Source organism: Lissotriton vulgaris, chromosome 5 (assembly GCF_964263255.1).
Source record: "Lissotriton vulgaris chromosome 5, aLisVul1.2, whole genome shotgun sequence".
NCBI lineage: Eukaryota > Metazoa > Chordata > Amphibia > Caudata > Salamandridae > Lissotriton > Lissotriton vulgaris.
In genome coordinates, this window is record NC_141693.1 from 215551736 (window position 1) to 215568773 (window position 17038).

Below are 17038 nucleotides of genomic sequence, written 5' to 3' on the forward strand. Positions count from 1 at the left end.
CTAGTATAAGATATTCTGTGCAGAATTTTGAGCTGTACAAGCTTGAGTCTCGAGGGTATTCCCACTTCCCGCGGGTATGCGAGCGCCTCCTGCCACTCGGAATCCTCGAAGTCGCCCATCTCCCGGGACCACCTGTCTCTGAGTGCCACGTTTGGGTCAGGTAGATTGTTTACTAATATTCGGCAGGTAAGGGAGGTTGCCCACTTATGCATGCAGTCCATCAGCAGCCTGCCCTCTAGGGGGGTGGCCTCTGGGACCTCAGTGCAGGATGGTAGGACCGCCTGCACTGCATGTTTTATCTGCACGTATCTGAAGATTTCAGAGAGCGCCATGTCATACTGCAATTGGAGACGCTCAAATGTAATCACCTCCCCTTTATGCCACATGTCATCCACCGTGGAGATACCAATTGCGTCCCAATTAGCAAACCCCTTGCAATTCTTAAGACTGCCCAGTCGTTGTGTGTCCCACAGTGGGGTAAGTTGGGTTATTATTACCCTCCAGCCTAATTTAGTGTGTGCCTCATGCCATATGGTGACCGTCTGTCTTGTGGGACCAATAATAGCTGGGGCTCGTTTTTTGTTATAAAGTGCAGACATCATGCCCTCAACCCCCAGTCCGTGCCTATCTGCCTTGAACGAGGGGTCCGTCTGCGGAGCATGTATCCATTGGTTAATTACCTTCAACTGGGCCGATAAATAGTATAACCGTATGTCTGGGAGTGCTATGCCGCCATCGTACCACCCCATTACCAATTTGAGCTGTGCTATGTGTGCAGGTTTATTGCCCCATAACAGCCCGGAGACCTGAATTGCTATCTTCCTGAAGTAGGCAGGTGGCACTGGGAACGGGGAATTTTCAAGTACATATAGGAATCTAGGGAGCGCCTTCATTTTAAAAAGCGCAGCTTTCCCCAGCAGCGTCAATGGCAGGGCACTTCAATGAATCGCATCCCTTTTCAAACGCTCCAAGGGGCGGAATGAGATTTTTTTTTTCAAATTTGCCCAAGTCCGCGGTGATATAAATGCCCAGGTATTTAAAGGCCTCCGCCGCAATCTGTAGTGGACAGTCCCGTGGAAGTTGAGGTGGTGGTCTTTATAGAGTATGAACAATATCGACTTGGACCAATTTATGGTGTATCCCGACGCCCGACCAAAGAGGTTAAAAATATTTAGGAGTACCAAAATGGACCGTCTAGGGGAGGCCAGGTATAATAGTAGATTGTCTGCATACAATGAGATGCGATCTTCCCACCCTTCCGTCCACCCAATACCCCGGATCATTGGTTCCCATCTAATCCAGGCTGCTAACGGCTCTAAGACTAGGGCAAAGAGTAACGACGATAGCGAGCAGCCTTGACGCGTGCCCAGAGTCACTGGGAAGTCACGGGAGATATGACCATTAGCCGTCACATGCGCCAGTGGTTTTGTATACAAGACCTGTGACTATTTTTAAGCACACCACGGACTCCCCATCTTAAAGGAATACCTGAGAGTATCAAGGGTATTTTTATTGTATAGAAGAGCTTGGAAGGAAACTCTCTAATTTGCTACCTGGAATATGCTTGAACCCATCCTGGTTCATAGGGATCAGGATGAGACCCAATGATGAAGCATACAATGAAGAGTGGGTGATGGTCTTAAAAAAATTGAAATCAATGCTGCCCCTCTAGGGTCTCTTTCATGAGCTCAGTTATGGTTTAGGTGTATAAGCCAATTACTATAGAAAGCAGGATATCTTTTGTGTGCTTGGCATTAACCTAGGGAGATTAAATCCTACATCGAAGAAATTCTCTCTTACGTCCCTGATTATTCAACCATTGGTTATAATCGGATTACAGGAATGACAATATCACCAACTCAGCCCCTTCGATGCTGATGACGAGCTCAGCTCGTCATCAGCCACGGGTGACGTGTGCGGATGACGAGCTGAGCTCGTCATGTATCGCGATAAATCGAAAACAGCCGCACAGCGCAAAAATCGCTGCAGCAGCGATGCGGTTAACGGTGCTGGCCAATCGGAAAATGTCACAACTCCCTAACAGGCTAGTCTCCACGTGCATTTAATAATAACCACTTCTAGTAAACAACCATTGGAAAAGCCAATAGGCCTGGCTCTGATGTGCTAATGCATACTAACACCAGTATCCATATATTCTGCACAGACTGTGCCACTAAATTACCTGCTGCATGGCACTGTATGCTCAGTGAATACAAAAAGGTACACAAATGTAGGTGATGAGTAAAGAGGCAGGTTGACTAGAGACAAGACACAGATAGGCTGTGCACATTTGTTGTTGCAGTTGCTTCTGCTGTGGTTACTGCAGCTGTTGTTCATTCCTGGGTTCCTGATGTGGCAGGCAGCTGTTTTGCGTTGCTGAGGTTGCAGCTGAATAACATGTCTTTTCAATCCCTTGCTGGCTCCTGTTGCAGTTGCTGTCCCTGCTATGGAAGCAGTTATGACTGTGGTGGTCCAGTTGTTTTTGCTGTTTCACCTGCTGTAGTTAAAACTGTGGTAAATGCTGTTGTCTCTGGCTTACTAACCCACTGCTCTTAACTATGTCATGGTAGAAGCTGTTGCCATTGTTGGCCCTATTCTGTAGTCACTGTCGTAATAGTGCTTTCTCACCTGAAGCTGTTGTTGTTCATAACATTGTGGCAGCTGCAGTCACTGCTGTTGCTGCTATAGTGACAACTGTCGTTAATGGTGTAGTGGTAGCGGTGGGTCCTGTACTGGCCCGTATCTGCTGGAAGGATGAGGGTTCAACAAGGCCACATGTTCCTAGGTCAGTAAGTTAGTTTGGTGGGTTAATACACCTGCTGCAGAGGCAGTGGGAGATTGAGAGAGCGTGTCTGTGTATGTCTCTCTCTCTCTGTCATGTGACAATTATTTTTCATTTTAAGAGGGAACCGAACGACAAAAAGCAGTGAAGGGCTTTACTAAGGACGCACGTGTGTTAGTAGACACAACTCACGCTTGCGGTGATGCACACAGCATAGTACTGTGTGCCAGGAGTCTGATTAAAGCCAGAGGATGAAGACCAGGATGTGACGATGAGCTGGCAGGGTGCATGTGACTGGGTAAAGGTTCATAATAAAAGTTGGTTCTTTATTTGGGATGTAGGACTTGGGAACCTAAACAGGAGCACAGCTTTAACTTCGTGCAAACAAGTTAAAATAGAGGGATACTCCTCAGTGCTAGAGGGAGGCAATGCAAAAACGCATCCTCAGAGTGGTCTACTTGGACATGTGGACGACCAGTCTCCGGCTGCTGGGACGGTACAATATGGGGTCTAAACAGAAAGTTGAAGGAGCGACCATAAATAGCCTGGTGTACACGTTCCCCCATCCCCTGCATACTTCCCAACAACAGAAAAACATGCCTTGCAACATTTCTAGAATTTATATTTAAGAAGAAATAGATGTAGAGAGGGACATCTGTGAAGTAAAATGATACATTCTGAGCAACGGGGACATACGTCACTGTCCCCTACAAAATATAAAAACACAGAGGATGTCATGCACTTTCTCCTACTCGCTCACTTTAAGTCATTCAAAGGCATTGTTGGATATCCCCCAGTCTTCAAGTAATTCATGACAAAATAAACAAATAAAATGTTCTTTTCCTACAAAAAAGGCAAGAGTTCATGTTTTAAAAGGCGAAAAGTGTCTCTGCAGCAGGTCACTGCCAGGCCATCAGGGTTCAGTGACCTTAATCATATGCTCAGTATCTTATATCGTGGTATACAGGAGGGAAGAAGGCTCACAAGTTCAAGGTAACGTCTACTCCACTCTATGCCACTCCACACCACTGCACTCCGCTCTGCTCTATAGCAATACACTCTTCGTCCCTCCACTCTAAACCACGGCCCTCTACACCTCTCCAGTCTAGGTCACATCAATCTACTCTGCACAATTTCACTCCATGCCACTACACTCTAGGTCAATGAACTTTACCCAGTTACACTCAACTCCTTGCCCCTGCACTCTACGCCAGTCCACTGTATGCCATTCTAATTTACTCTGCACTACTGCACTCTACACCACTTTACTCTACGCCATTACACTCTGCCACTTTACGTAACTGCACTCTACACTGCACCACTTCACTGTACTCTTAAACAATCTACTTTACGCCACTGCACTCTACATCACACTACTTCACTCCATGACACTCGACTCTTTGCCACTCTACTCTACAAGAACGACACTCTATGTCACTGTACTCTACGCCGCTGCTCTCTTAGCCTCTCGACACCACTGCACTGACACTCAACTCTGCAAGAATGCACTCTCCGCCACTGAACTCTAAGCCACTCTACTCTGCACTACTCCACTTTAACCCAATGCACTCTATGGTACTATACTCTACTCTGAACCACTGTATCCTACTCTACTAAATTCACTGCACTCTAGACCACTCAAGTCTGTACTATACGCCACTGCACTCTATGCAACTCTACTTTGCGCCACTGCCCTCTGAATCACTCAACTTTATGCCACTCATCTCAGCACCACTCTACACTACTGCACTCTTCTCTGTGCAACTCCATGCTGCACCACTGCATTCTACTATGCACCACTCTAATCTATGCCACTGCGTGCATACGACGCTGCATTGTACACCACTGAATTTTATCGTACTGCACTCAATGCCACTGCACTCTGCAATACTCCATGCCAATGCACTCTACACCAGTCCACTCTACTATATGCTACTCCAGTGTACGCCACTCTAAGCGACTCCACACTATGCCCCTCCAATATACAACACTTTCTGCCACTCAACTCTACAACACTCTACTCCATTATTTGACATTCCACTCTACGAAATTCCATGCTACTCTCTTGTATGCAACTAACTTTTAGCCATGCTGAACAGTAGCCACGTTGGTGTACAACATGACTAAAATACATTGGCAAAGCCAACAGCTCTTGCATAGGTGAGACCGATTGGCTTTGCCAATTCTTGCATTAATCCCCTGCTAAAGCATGTGCTCCTATTTTTTTTCCTTAGTGCCAGGCTGCCCATGGGCATAAACATTTACGAAGAGCCTACTCATTAGGTCACATTGGCTTAGCACTGAAGATCACCATGTTCTTTTTCTGCGAAGTTGACCAATCTTTGGTTATTTTCCCTTTTCCAAAAAACTAACACCTGGGTAATCATTGTCGCTTATGAAATCTCATTACACATTTTGCATAATTTATATGGATTGAATGAGAGATTTTTTACAACTATCTAGGAGAGAGTGCAGAAGATTACTTTGATTTACTTACCATCTCGATGAATCCTCATTGCTGAAGCGGTGATGTCAGTAGTGATACAGAAATATGGAATCCAGAGGTCCTGAAGGAAGCATAACCAAGAATTAATGTATTTCTGAATGTAGGCACAGAGTATATAGTCTACTAAGCCAACAGTTTATTTTCACTGCATGAAGAAAGCAGAGAATTAAAAGTGAGACAGGTCTTTAAATTTCGAACAGGGACAGGTACACACACACAAACAAACACACACCTTTCACACATGTTTCTCTGCAATGCATTATTGTAGAAGCAGTGCAGTTTACTCACATTTGTAGGTTTCTCAACTCTACTGAACATGACGCATGGTTCCAATTCAAAGTATATCAATAACGAAAGCAGAGACACCCTCAAGCATTGTGAAATGAACAATGTATTTGCAATGTGTTACAACTTCGCTATAATGAGGTTATGTCTTGATGTATATGAACAGATACAGTGTAACGTCAGTGTGCTTGTGGTATGAAGGCTTCTATTTAAAAATGGGTGGAGGCACCATGGTCACAAAGATCTGAAGTCCTGCCACCTCAACTACGGAGGAAGCCTGGCTGGGGGGGAGGCGAGGGAGCAGGTCTTAAGGACCATAAACCTGATTGATGTCTCAGACCTTCAAGGTGGGTGCGGCGATCAAAGACATGTAGAGATTTGCGGGTGATGATTGCGGCCCAGAAATTGAGTCTTCCATAGTTGTTCCCGCTAATGCTCTTTTCATAAATAACGATACCGTTTCAGACTTAGGATGAGACCATTCAGCCAAGTATCTAAGCTGAGAAGCCTGAAAGTAACGCAGACGGCATGGGACTCCTAGGCTGCCCTCCAATGGTGTGCGCCAGCTACGCTCAGGCCTCATTCTGTATCGCCTAACTGCCCAAACAAAGTTCTGCAAAGACTCCTGTAAGGTCTGAAGCATCCCCGCTGGTGGCTGTAAAGCGAGCGTCTGGAACAAGTATAAAATCTTAGGTAGCATCATCATCTTTAGAGCGGCAATCTGCCTCATCCAGGAAAGGAGGCACAGCTGCCAACGTGCCAGATCCACCTTCACCCTCCCTATTAGGTTACCGCAGTAAGAAGTGATCACTCCAGAAATAGTCATGCCTAGCTGAATGCACAAATAAGAGATGAATTTTCGAGCCCATTGAAATAGAAGTTTCTGGGTCAAGTAATTTGTGGCGGTGGGCGAGACCGTACGGTCCAGTGCCTGTGATTTGGAAAGATTTATACAAAGTCCCGAAGCTGCACCGAATAGCTGCACCTACTCCAATAAACTCAGGAGTGCCTCCCTCGGGCCATCCAGGGAAACAATAACATCGTCTGTGTAGAGTGCGATGAGATGCTACTCTCCCCCAAAGAACACCCAAGTAACCTTCGGGCTACCGCTAACCCTCTGGGTGAACAGCTCCATGTAGAATGCAAATAACAAGGGAGACAAGGGGAACCCCTGCCACCTGCCCCGTCCGATAGGGAAGTGATCAGAGTTTCTACCATTAACACTAAAGGAAACCATTGGCGCCCAGCAACCACTAAGTACCCGAGCTCGAAACTGCTCACCCAGGCCAAAATGTGACGTCTCTGCCAAGTAATGTCAGTGAACGCAATCAAACGCTTTCTCTGCGTCAATCGAAAACAACATGACCTCACGTTGGGAGCAGGTGGCCTGGTCTATAGGGTGCAGAATCTGTTTGGTGTTGTCCGCACAGTGTCTGTTGGGAATAAACCCTGCCTTGTCGGGATCCACCAGCCCAGACATTAAGGGTGCGAGGCGGGCCACAAGAACTCCTGGGTACAGCTTTCCATCTACATTTAAGAGGAAGATGGGTCGATAGGACCCACACTGTCTTTTGTCTTTACAAGGTTTGCTATAACTGCTATGTAGGCCTCCGTAATCGGCGGGGGAAGTGCAGCCGAGCTAGTGTTAGAGTAAAAGACCCAGGCGAGGAGAGGGGCCACGGAATGTGCAAAAAGTTTTATAAAAAGTCACTAAGAAGCCGTCCAGGCCAGGCGACTTATGGGGCTTCAGCCTTGAGATTGCAGAGATGAAATCTTCTATCCTGATCGGACTATCCAAGCTCGCTGCCTGCTCATCCATTAAGCAAGTCACCTTGGCTCCTCTCAAATAAGCTGGATGCCAGAGGGGGAAGAGTCAGTGCCGAGTAAAGGTCGCGATAGAAGGGCCCGAATCTCACCGACACCTGTTTTTCTCCCACAACCAAGACCCCCACTTTCATCAACAAGGCATCTACCACGGTGGCTTGTCACTGCTCCTTGAGTTTCTTTGCTAGAAGTCTCCAGCATTTATTCCCCCCACATAGAATGAATGTTTGAGACCTAAGATCGAATGCTCTGCGCTATCCAGATCTAACCCAGCGAGCTGTTTTCTAGTGGACTCCAGCTGTCTCCACCCTCTAGGCGCCCATTGGGTGATGTATACGCTCAATCTCCCGTACCTGCTGTTGTAGTTGTGTGCACTTATCCTGCCTGATTTAATTATCTGCTGCAGGGCTGGTGACTAATTCTCCCTTTAGTAACACTTTCAGATTATTAAGCCCTTTAACATTGAGGGTGAAAACCCTCAAACCCTTCCCTTGATGCCATAGGAGACAGCGCTCACCCAAATAACCAGCTCCCAACTCCTCCGATCCTTCCCCACCCACCGGCCACAGTGTTGCTCCTTCGACCTATGCATGAAAAGCTACCTACCATGTGACTTTGTGATGAGCACCCCAAAACAAACCCACAACAAAAATAGTAAACAACCAGTCTCCCTGGATCAAGGAATGGGCAGAAAAAGCCAAACCTAGTCCAGCCGAAAAAACACAGTAGGGAACTGTTTCCATTTCCTCCAGTTCTCACTCGGCCTCCCACCTCCGCCCGACCACCCAGCAACTTCCTGCATCAGCCCCAAAAATCGATTTGCTTACCCTCAGGCGTTATCCTTGGCTGTAGAGTTCTCTGAAAGCTTTTCCAGCAGAGTCTTCCTCTCTGATGCAATAACCGCAAGAGTCCGGCCTGCAACCCCCATCCCCCATCTGGCAGGTACCCGCCTCCACCTCTGGTGCCCATCTGCTTTGCAACCTCTCTTCTTCACCTCGATCTTTAGACCTCTTGCACCTCGATCTGCAGCAGTTCGCACGCCTATCAATCTGAAAAGGTTGCCCCAAGTGTAGGGGACCTTCTTGTCCTGCAGAAAAGCTGTAACAGCGCGGAAATCCCGTCGGTTCTGAAGAGTAGAGACCGCAAGGTCCTGAAATAGATGCAGGGCATGCCTCCAGAATGTAATAGGCAGCGATGATCGGGGCACACGGAGGATCTGTTCTTTCAAATAGAAGCTGTGCACACAATTCAGAATGTCCACAGGCTGCGACACTCCAGCGACCCACTCTGTGGGTATTGTCCCGGCAGATCTCAGATACCAGCGCGTCCTCTAATATCTGCGCAAACAGTGCCGCCACTTAGGCTTCAATATCGTCCTCCTCTGCCTCCCATTGGGTCCCCGTATGCGGATATTATTCTACCTGGAGCCGTTTTCGAGGTCTCCCGCATGGGCCGGCAGATCCAGTTGCTGATCTGTGAGATGAACGATCTCTTGCTGCAGTTGCTCTATTTCCTCGTCCTGGGAGGTCTCATGGCCCTCCAGGGCATTCACTCTATCATCAATGTCTGTGACCTCCTTCCACATTGCCTGCAATTCACTCTTTAAGTCTCTCTTGATTGCCAGTTGGTCATTTTTCAAGGAGGAGAACAAAGTCTCCATATAGGAACGTGTGACCAGGGCCTTCAACTCCTTCCCGGATGGTGAGGTTGCTCTGTCAGCTGCCCTCCAATTCTCTCCCTCCTGGGGGCCTGCGGGCTTCGCAAACATATCTTTAAGGGTGCCACCTTTCTTTTCACAAAAAGCCGCCATCTAGCTCACCCCGCTGGGCCTGACGCAAGAAAGCGAAGGTGCTTACAGCGCTATACCAATCACCCCTCAAAATTCAGTCAAGTGCGTACCACCTCTCTCGGAGAAGGGTACCCTGCCCCCGATTTGTCACTGTGCTCCTTGCAGTTCCAGCCCTGAGCGGGGGCCCCCCACAGGAAGGTCCCCTGCATGATCAACTGTCCAACCGGCCTCCCTAAAGACGCTGATTTACATCAGAGTGCCCTCAATGGGGAAAGAACCTAGGCAAGTGTGCACAATTAAAGATATATACGGGCAAAAGAAAACAAGTTACTTACCTGTAACTTTGGTTCCCCAGTATTGGTAACTTTCATAGATTCCCATGCTTTTGTATCATTCCCAGTCATCGGAATGGGAGTCTTGGTAACAAAATAACATAGCAGTAGGTACAAAAGAGAAGAAAAAAGGACTAGGCCTCATTCCCTTTTGTAGCATATCCACCTCTTTTTGTAAAAGAGACCAAACTAAGCATCAGCCAATCAGAAGAGCCTCTACCCATAGAACCCTCCTGAAGGAACAGCAGAGCCTCAGATTTTCGTAGCCGTTGTGTAACAGTCACCATATCTGCTGAAGGCTGAGCTTTCCTCGGGGAGGTGGGTGGGCGCATGGGAATCTATGAAAGTTACTAATACTGGGGAACCAAAGTTACAGGTAAGTAACTTGTTTTCTTGCCCCAGTATTGGAACTTTCATAGATTCCCATGCTTTTGTATCAGAGTAGCAAGCAGTCAGCAATAAAACACATTGTGTGGCATAAACATACATTGCAATAGCCATCATTACATGAAGACACAAAATGAACTGAAAAAGGGAAGGTGGGATAGAAAGGAAAGCTCACCAATTAGTGGAAGAGGTTCCTCAGGACTGTCTGGCCCACAGCTGTGTCCTCCTGAGTCAAGAATTTCAAGCAGTAATGCTTTGTAAAGGTGTGCACGCTGCTCCAAGTCGCAGCCCTGCAAATGTCTCTGATGTGCACTCCCGCAAAGAGAGCTGTCGAAGAAGCCACCGATCTTGTGGAATGCGCTCTCTGCTGGTCAGTGGCTTACCCGCTGTCGAATGGCAATGGAGAAGGGCACTGGAAATCCATCTTGCGATACTTTGTTTTGAAAGAGGGAGGCCCTTGCGAGGACCACCAAAAGCAATGAACAATTGGGAAGATTTACGGAATCCTTTGGTGCGATCCAAATAAAATTATAAGCGCCGTTGTACATCCAGAGAATGCAGTGACCTCTCCACTGGTGTGGAAGGGTGAGGAAAGAAAGATTTAAGAATAACTGGCTCATTTAAGTGAAAGTCGGAGGGCACCTTGGGTATGAACCTCGGGTTAGTTCTTAAGTTTACTGTATTCCTTTTGAATTGGAGAAACGGTTCCTGAATTGTGAGAGCCTGCAACTCCCCAATGCGTCTTGCCGATGTGAGGGCAAGAAGGAGAGCCAATTTCCATGAAAGGAATTTCATGTCCATTCGATGTATTGGTTCAAATGGGTCTTTCATGAGCTGTGTGAGGACCAAATTCAGTTGCCAAGTAGGAGCCGGAGGCCTCATCGGGGGATAGACACAGAACAATCTTAATTGTTATCCTAGAAGACCAAAGAGAAGGTCCAGATGCAGAACGTCTGTACCGGGAAATCGCTGCCAAGTGAACTTTTATGGATAAATAAGCCAGCCCCGTCTTAGATAAGGAAAAAAGATGAGGAAGAAGTTGATGAGGTTGAGAAGAGAAAGGGTCAACACCTTCTTTCCTGCACCAAATGCAAAATCTTTTCCATTTGAAACGGTAAGTCTTATTCGTGGAAGGAACTCTAGCCTGGTAGAGAACCTCTCTTATTTCATTTGAAATGGGAAGGTTCATAAATTCTCGCTGCTCAGGAGCCATGCTGTCAGGTGCAATGCACCTGACAGCATCCGGATGCCAAATTTGTCCCTCGGACATTGTAAGAAGGTCCGGAATGGTTCGCAAGGGAAGAGGAGGAACAAGCGACAACAGATGGAGTTCCGTGAACCAAAACTGTCTCGGCTATCAAGATCATCTTGCATGGCTCCACCTGATAAGTCTCGGGATCATTGGAATCGGGGGAAAGGCGTAAACAAATGTCTCTGACCAGGCTATCGAAAGTGCATTCTACAATGATCCCTGATGGTGAAGCCTGCTTGCATCAGACCAGCATTTCTTGTTGGTCGGCGTGGCAAATAGATCTATTGCAGGCTTGCCCCACTGTTGGAAAACCTTGTCCAGAACTTTCTGGTTTAGTTCCCACTCGTGACTGACAGAGGATAGCTTGCTTAGTCTGTCGGCATTTTCGTTTAAGATCCCTGGCAGATGTTCCGCCTGCAGTGAAATCCCGTGAAGAATTGCCCATTCCCAGATTTCTTGAGCTTCCTGAGATAACGGGAGAGACCTGGGGCCAGATGTAGGTGTCCAAATACCGGTCGGAAACGGCCAAAAATACAGATTTTTGGCCGTTTCCGACCGGTATTTGGACATTGGTATGTAAGGGTTTGAAAAACTTACAGATTCAGTAATTTTACCGAATCGGTAAAATTACAGAATCTGTAAATTTACTGATTCTGTAAACTTACCGATCGGTAAAAATACCGAATCTGTAATTTGCTATGTAGGTAGCACTGTTAACAGTGCTACAGGCCATTCAGGATTCGGTATTTACCATGTAATACTATTACATGGTAAATAACGAATTCCTGTGTACATGCACATCTGTGCATGTACACCTGTGCCATGTGGCACACAGACATGCCCTAAGGGCATGTATGTGTGTCACATGGCACACAAGCCTGAAACAGGGGTGCAACAGGGTGTCAAAGTGACACCCTGTTCCCCCTGTCAATTCAGTAAATTTACCGATTTGGTAATTACCGAATCGGTATTTGCTATTGATTCCTATGGGCTTCAAGGCCCATAGGAATCAATGGCAAATACCGATTCGGTAATTACCGATTCGGTAAATACAGAATCTTACCGAATTGGTTTTACCGATTGTTAAATACCGAATCGGTAAAATTCAGTGAAATTTAAGAATCGGTAAAACCTATTTAACTACATATAGCCCCTGGTTCCTCCTTTCTGGTTATATAATGCATGCCGTGGTGTTGTCCGTCCGGATGAGAACCTTCGAGCCTCCTAGTCGAGGGAGAAAAGCTTGAAGAGCCAGCTTGATTGCCCTGAGTTCTAAGAGATTGATGTGAAGTAGACTGTTCTGAGGTGACCAATGTCCACTGACATGCAGATCCTGCAGTACTGCCCCCAGCCGTCCAATGACGCATCCGTCGTCACAACCTGAGGAGACGGATCGCTTACGAAGGATAGACCTTGGAACAAGTTCTCCTGCTTTGTCCACCACAAGGCAGCTTTTCTCATTGCCGAGGTGATGGTCATTTTGTCGTCGAACGAACCGTGAATCTGTCTCCACTGGATTTCCAGCTGCTCCTGAAGAGGACGCACCCTCAATCTGCAGTGTGGAATTAGAGGAATGCATGATGAAATCACTCCTAGAAGAGATTTGTAACGGCGTACTGAAAGACACCTTCTTCTTCTTAAGGCTAGCGCATGGTTTGCAGTTTTTCCTGCCTCTCCAAGGTTGGGAAAGCTTTTTTGAGATTCGAGTCCAAGATGGCCCCCAGGAAGCGTGCAGTCCTGGACGGAACCAGAGATGACGTCTCTTTATTTAGAGTGAGACCAAATTCTGAAACAGGTTTGTACAAGCATCGACCGCTTCCCTAGCGGCCTCCCTGGACGGAGCCTTCAGCAACCAGTCGTCCAGGAAAAGGAAGACTTGAAAGTGATTCCTCCGTAGAAACGCTGCCACTAGTGCCAGCACCTTTGTGAAGATTCTTGGGGCTGAGCGAAGACCGAAGGGTAAAACCCTGAATTGAAAGTGGCTCTTGGCTACTGTAAATCGTAGAAACCTTCTGTGTGCTGGGTGAATCGGTATGTGAAAGTACGCATCTTCGAGATCTAGCGTGGCCATGAAATCCCCTGGATTGATGAGACGTAGTATGTCTTGAAGTGAGACCATCCGGAAAGATAGGGAGATAAGATAGGCGTTGAGCTCCCTGAGATCTAAAATGGGGCGCCATTTCTCTAGCGTCTTCCTTATCAGGAAGAACCTGGACTAGAATCCCTCTCCTCTTTGGGCGGAGGGAACCGGCTCTATAGCACCTTTCAGGAGCATCTGATGAACTTCGAGCAGCAGAAGACGCAGATGTTTTGATGGGATGGCGGCCAAGGGCTTGGATGGTGGGATTAGTGTAAATTCCAAAGTATGGCCCTTTCGAATGATGTTTAGCACACAACGGTCTGGTGTTATCTTGGACCAATTCTGAAGGTATTGAGACACCCTGCCTCCTACTGATGATCTTGTGGAGGTGGGCAAAGTAGGAAGAGCCAGGAGGCCGCTATTGTCTCTTGGACGTTTCATGTCCTTGGCGAGTTTGCTTTCCTCTATTATTAGATCTTGAGAAATTCAAGGACTGGCCTTGTCTTTGCTGATAAGGCTGGCTGTACTGTTGCGAACCTGAGCCATACAATGAGTACCGTTGCTGCTGGTAAGAGCCTCTGTACATGGTACTCTTGCCTCTGGAAGCTCTGAATGGAGCTTTACGGTACTGAAGCGTACCCAGAGACTTAGCTGTCTCAGTGTCTTTTTTAATATCCTGGAGAGTGTCATCTATAAACTTTCCAAACACTGCCTTTCCATCAAAAGGTAGATCCAGGATTTTATTCTGGATTTCGGGTCTGAACCATGTCACCTTGAGCCATCCCTGGCGACGAAGGACTGCAGCACCAGCCAATGAACGGAAAGCTGTTGTGGCGATGTCCATGGCACAGTCTATAATTTCCATTGACATTGCTTCCCTTCTTGTAAAATCTTCTTTGCCTCTGTTTTTGATTCTGGAGGCAGTTGATCCAAATGTGGCTAAACGTCACACCTTAGTTGGCGATCGTACTTGCCCAATATTGCTAAGGCATTTGCTGCCCGCACCAAAAGACTAGCCATTAAAGAGAACCTCTTCCCGGCGTTGTCTAACCTCCTACCTTCCTTATCTGGAGGAGTTGTCAAAGGAGCTGAAGAGTTGCGTGACTTCCTTTGTGCCGCTTTTGAAATTACCGAGTCCGGTTTTGGGTGTCCCGTCAAAGACGCCGGACCATCATCAGGTGCCTTGTATTTTTTGTCGAGGCGCGGTAGTACAGGGACCACCGTCGCTGGATTTTTCATTGCTTTAAGACCTTCATCCCAAACATGTTGGACAAAAGGGATAGATCTAGTAGTCTTTCTATAAGGCTCTTTAAAGTCATATAAAAAACATTTGGAGGCAACAGAAGGCATTGGTAGCTTGACTCTGCCAGCCGCTTTCTCCATCAGCTTATGGAACCCCCCTATATCCGCTGGCGGGGAGTCCACTGGATCCGGGCATGGTGAAGCTGGACCTGGGATGATATACTCGTCCCATTCCACACCTTGAACAGGTCTGCCATCAAAGTTTTGATCCTCATCCAAGGAATCATCATGAGTGTCCAGTGGTATCGAAGGTACCTGTGGAACCGGTGTCTGCGGCTGAGATGTCACCTGAGCCAGCAATTCTGGAGAAACCACTGCAGGAGCCGCAGGGACAGGCACGGTTTGCGTAGTTAGAACAGCAGCAGGCTGTGAACATCTAGATTTGTAATCCTGCAGCATGTTGTGGAGATGCTGCAAGAGAGAAGATGGTACAGACACCATGTCTTGCCTCGAATACTGTTGTGGCTGGGCAGAATGATGATACCCACATTCATGCTGGTACTCCCCTTCGGAATCCGTTTCCTGGCATTTAACCAGAAGCTGACATGAACTGTTTGCATAACCATATGAGTCCTGATCGTCATCCTCTGATTCATCATCATCCTCCTCCAACAGTAAAGCTGGAGGCAAGGGGGTAACTCTCCTAAGAGACGTCATGTCGGGTGTAATTCGCCTCATAGAAATAGTAATTCTTTCCGTCGACGACAAAATCGTCGAGGATCCCGTCGACGATGGAGCTGCTAATACTGCCGTCATAGGCGTCGTCGGAGTAGACTTCGTCGCCGAACGAACAATCGTCGACGAGATGGGCGTCGTCGACACCGTCGATAACGAGACCGTTGACGCTCCTGCTGTCGTCGTCGTCGAAGCCCTCGATGCCAACATTGTCGTCGTCACCGCCGTCGACGAACTCTTCGTCGTTGCTGCCGTCGTCATCTTCGTCGACGTCGCTGACACTGTTGTCGACGACTCCGTCGTCGCCGTCGATGTCGATTGTACCGTGGACGGGCCCGTCGACGGTACCATTTTAGGTTTAGGCTTCACCGCCTTCGTCGACGAAACCTTCCTCGACGAAGCCTTTATCTGCATCGTCGTCGACTTGGAACTTCTGTCAGACTTCCCAGAAGACTGAGAAGAAGGTCTTTTGAAGGCTGGATCAATCTCCATCCCAGAAGAAGGTGTAGATGGTCCTTCCCTCTCCTTTTCACCATGGTGAGGAGATTCGACTGGACCTTGGCTCTCAGACTCTCTGGGGGTCTTTTTTGAGGCCTTAGATGGACGCTCCATAGAAGGAGAAGGGGAAACCCTACCCCTTTTGACTGACCTTCTTGTAGATGAGACTGAAGAAGAGTCTTCACTGTCACTGGAGACTGTGTCTTTCCTGGACTTCAACTTCTGGAGCCAGGTAAGAAGCCTACCCTCACGATCCCAGAGGGTCTTGGTAGAAAAGGTGCGGCAGATCTTGCAGTCCGCAGCCTTATGATCAGGATAGAGACAATAAATACAATCTGTATGCTTATCCTCAACAAACAATCTTTTCTTGCCACAGGTGGAACATGGCTTGAAAAAGGCCTTCTTCTTCTCCTTATCAGACATCCTGGAATGGACAGCCAACAATTCTGAAGAGAAAACCTGAAGAAAACTTCTGAAAAGAGATAGAGATTGAGCAGAGCTCAAAGGAGACTCCCTAAGCACAACGTGCGGTAGAAAATCTGAGGCTCTGAGGTTCCTTCAGGAGGGTTCTATGGGGTGAGGCTCTTCTGATTGGCTGATGCTTAGTTTGGTCTCTTTCAGAAAAAGAGGCGGATATGCTACAAAAGGGAATGAGGCCTAGGCCTTTTTCTTTCTCTTTTGTACCTTCTACTATGTTATTTTGTTACCGAGACTCCCATTCCGACGACGGGGAATGATACAAAAGCATGGGAATCTATGAAAGTTCCAATACTGGGGCAACAATGATTACATTATACAGATAAATCTGCCATGCTTACCAATATTCAGCACAACACTTGTATATTTTGATATAAGAAAAGATTTTTTATTTTTTATTCCATTTATCAAAAGTTAAACCTTGGTGTATAATTTATATTATTAAAAATATCAATACATTTCCAAACACTGTTCAGCATTGAGTCCATGAAGAGAAGTATATTTTCATTTCACATTTATATAAGTTTTCTTTTAACCTTGTACATATACATGTCAAAATAACAAAATATCAAAAACAGACGTGAGATCCAGGGCTTAGGTATTCTAAATGGATGAGAAGGCTGGCGGTAGGTTAAACACTCCACAGGGCCCTCCACAGTTCAGGCCCTCCGCAAGCTATCTCCTCGGCCCGCCCACATCGAATGGGGTGGCCTTCCGCTAGGCCTCCGCACTCTGAAGCCACTCACAGACGAGCCGCCTGGCCCGGCCAACCCCCGTCCAAGCTGTGCTACCTCGGCCTGGTCCGCTTCACCTGCTGATGCGATCAGGAGACCCCTTCAACAACAGGGC

At 47.3% G+C, this 17038-nt stretch overlaps 1 protein-coding gene across 1 annotated transcript in view; it reads right to left on the reverse strand.

Moving 5' to 3' along the window:
- The window catches only part of PNPLA7 (patatin like domain 7, lysophospholipase), a 1710105-nt gene that overhangs the window by 297718 nt on the left and 1395349 nt on the right, over nt 1-17038 (reverse strand). Inside the window, exon 29 of the mRNA XM_086921192.1 lies at nt 5280-5349. Coding sequence (XP_086777318.1) covers nt 5280-5349 — 70 coding nt within the window. The remainder of the gene's footprint in view (nt 1-5279; nt 5350-17038) is intronic.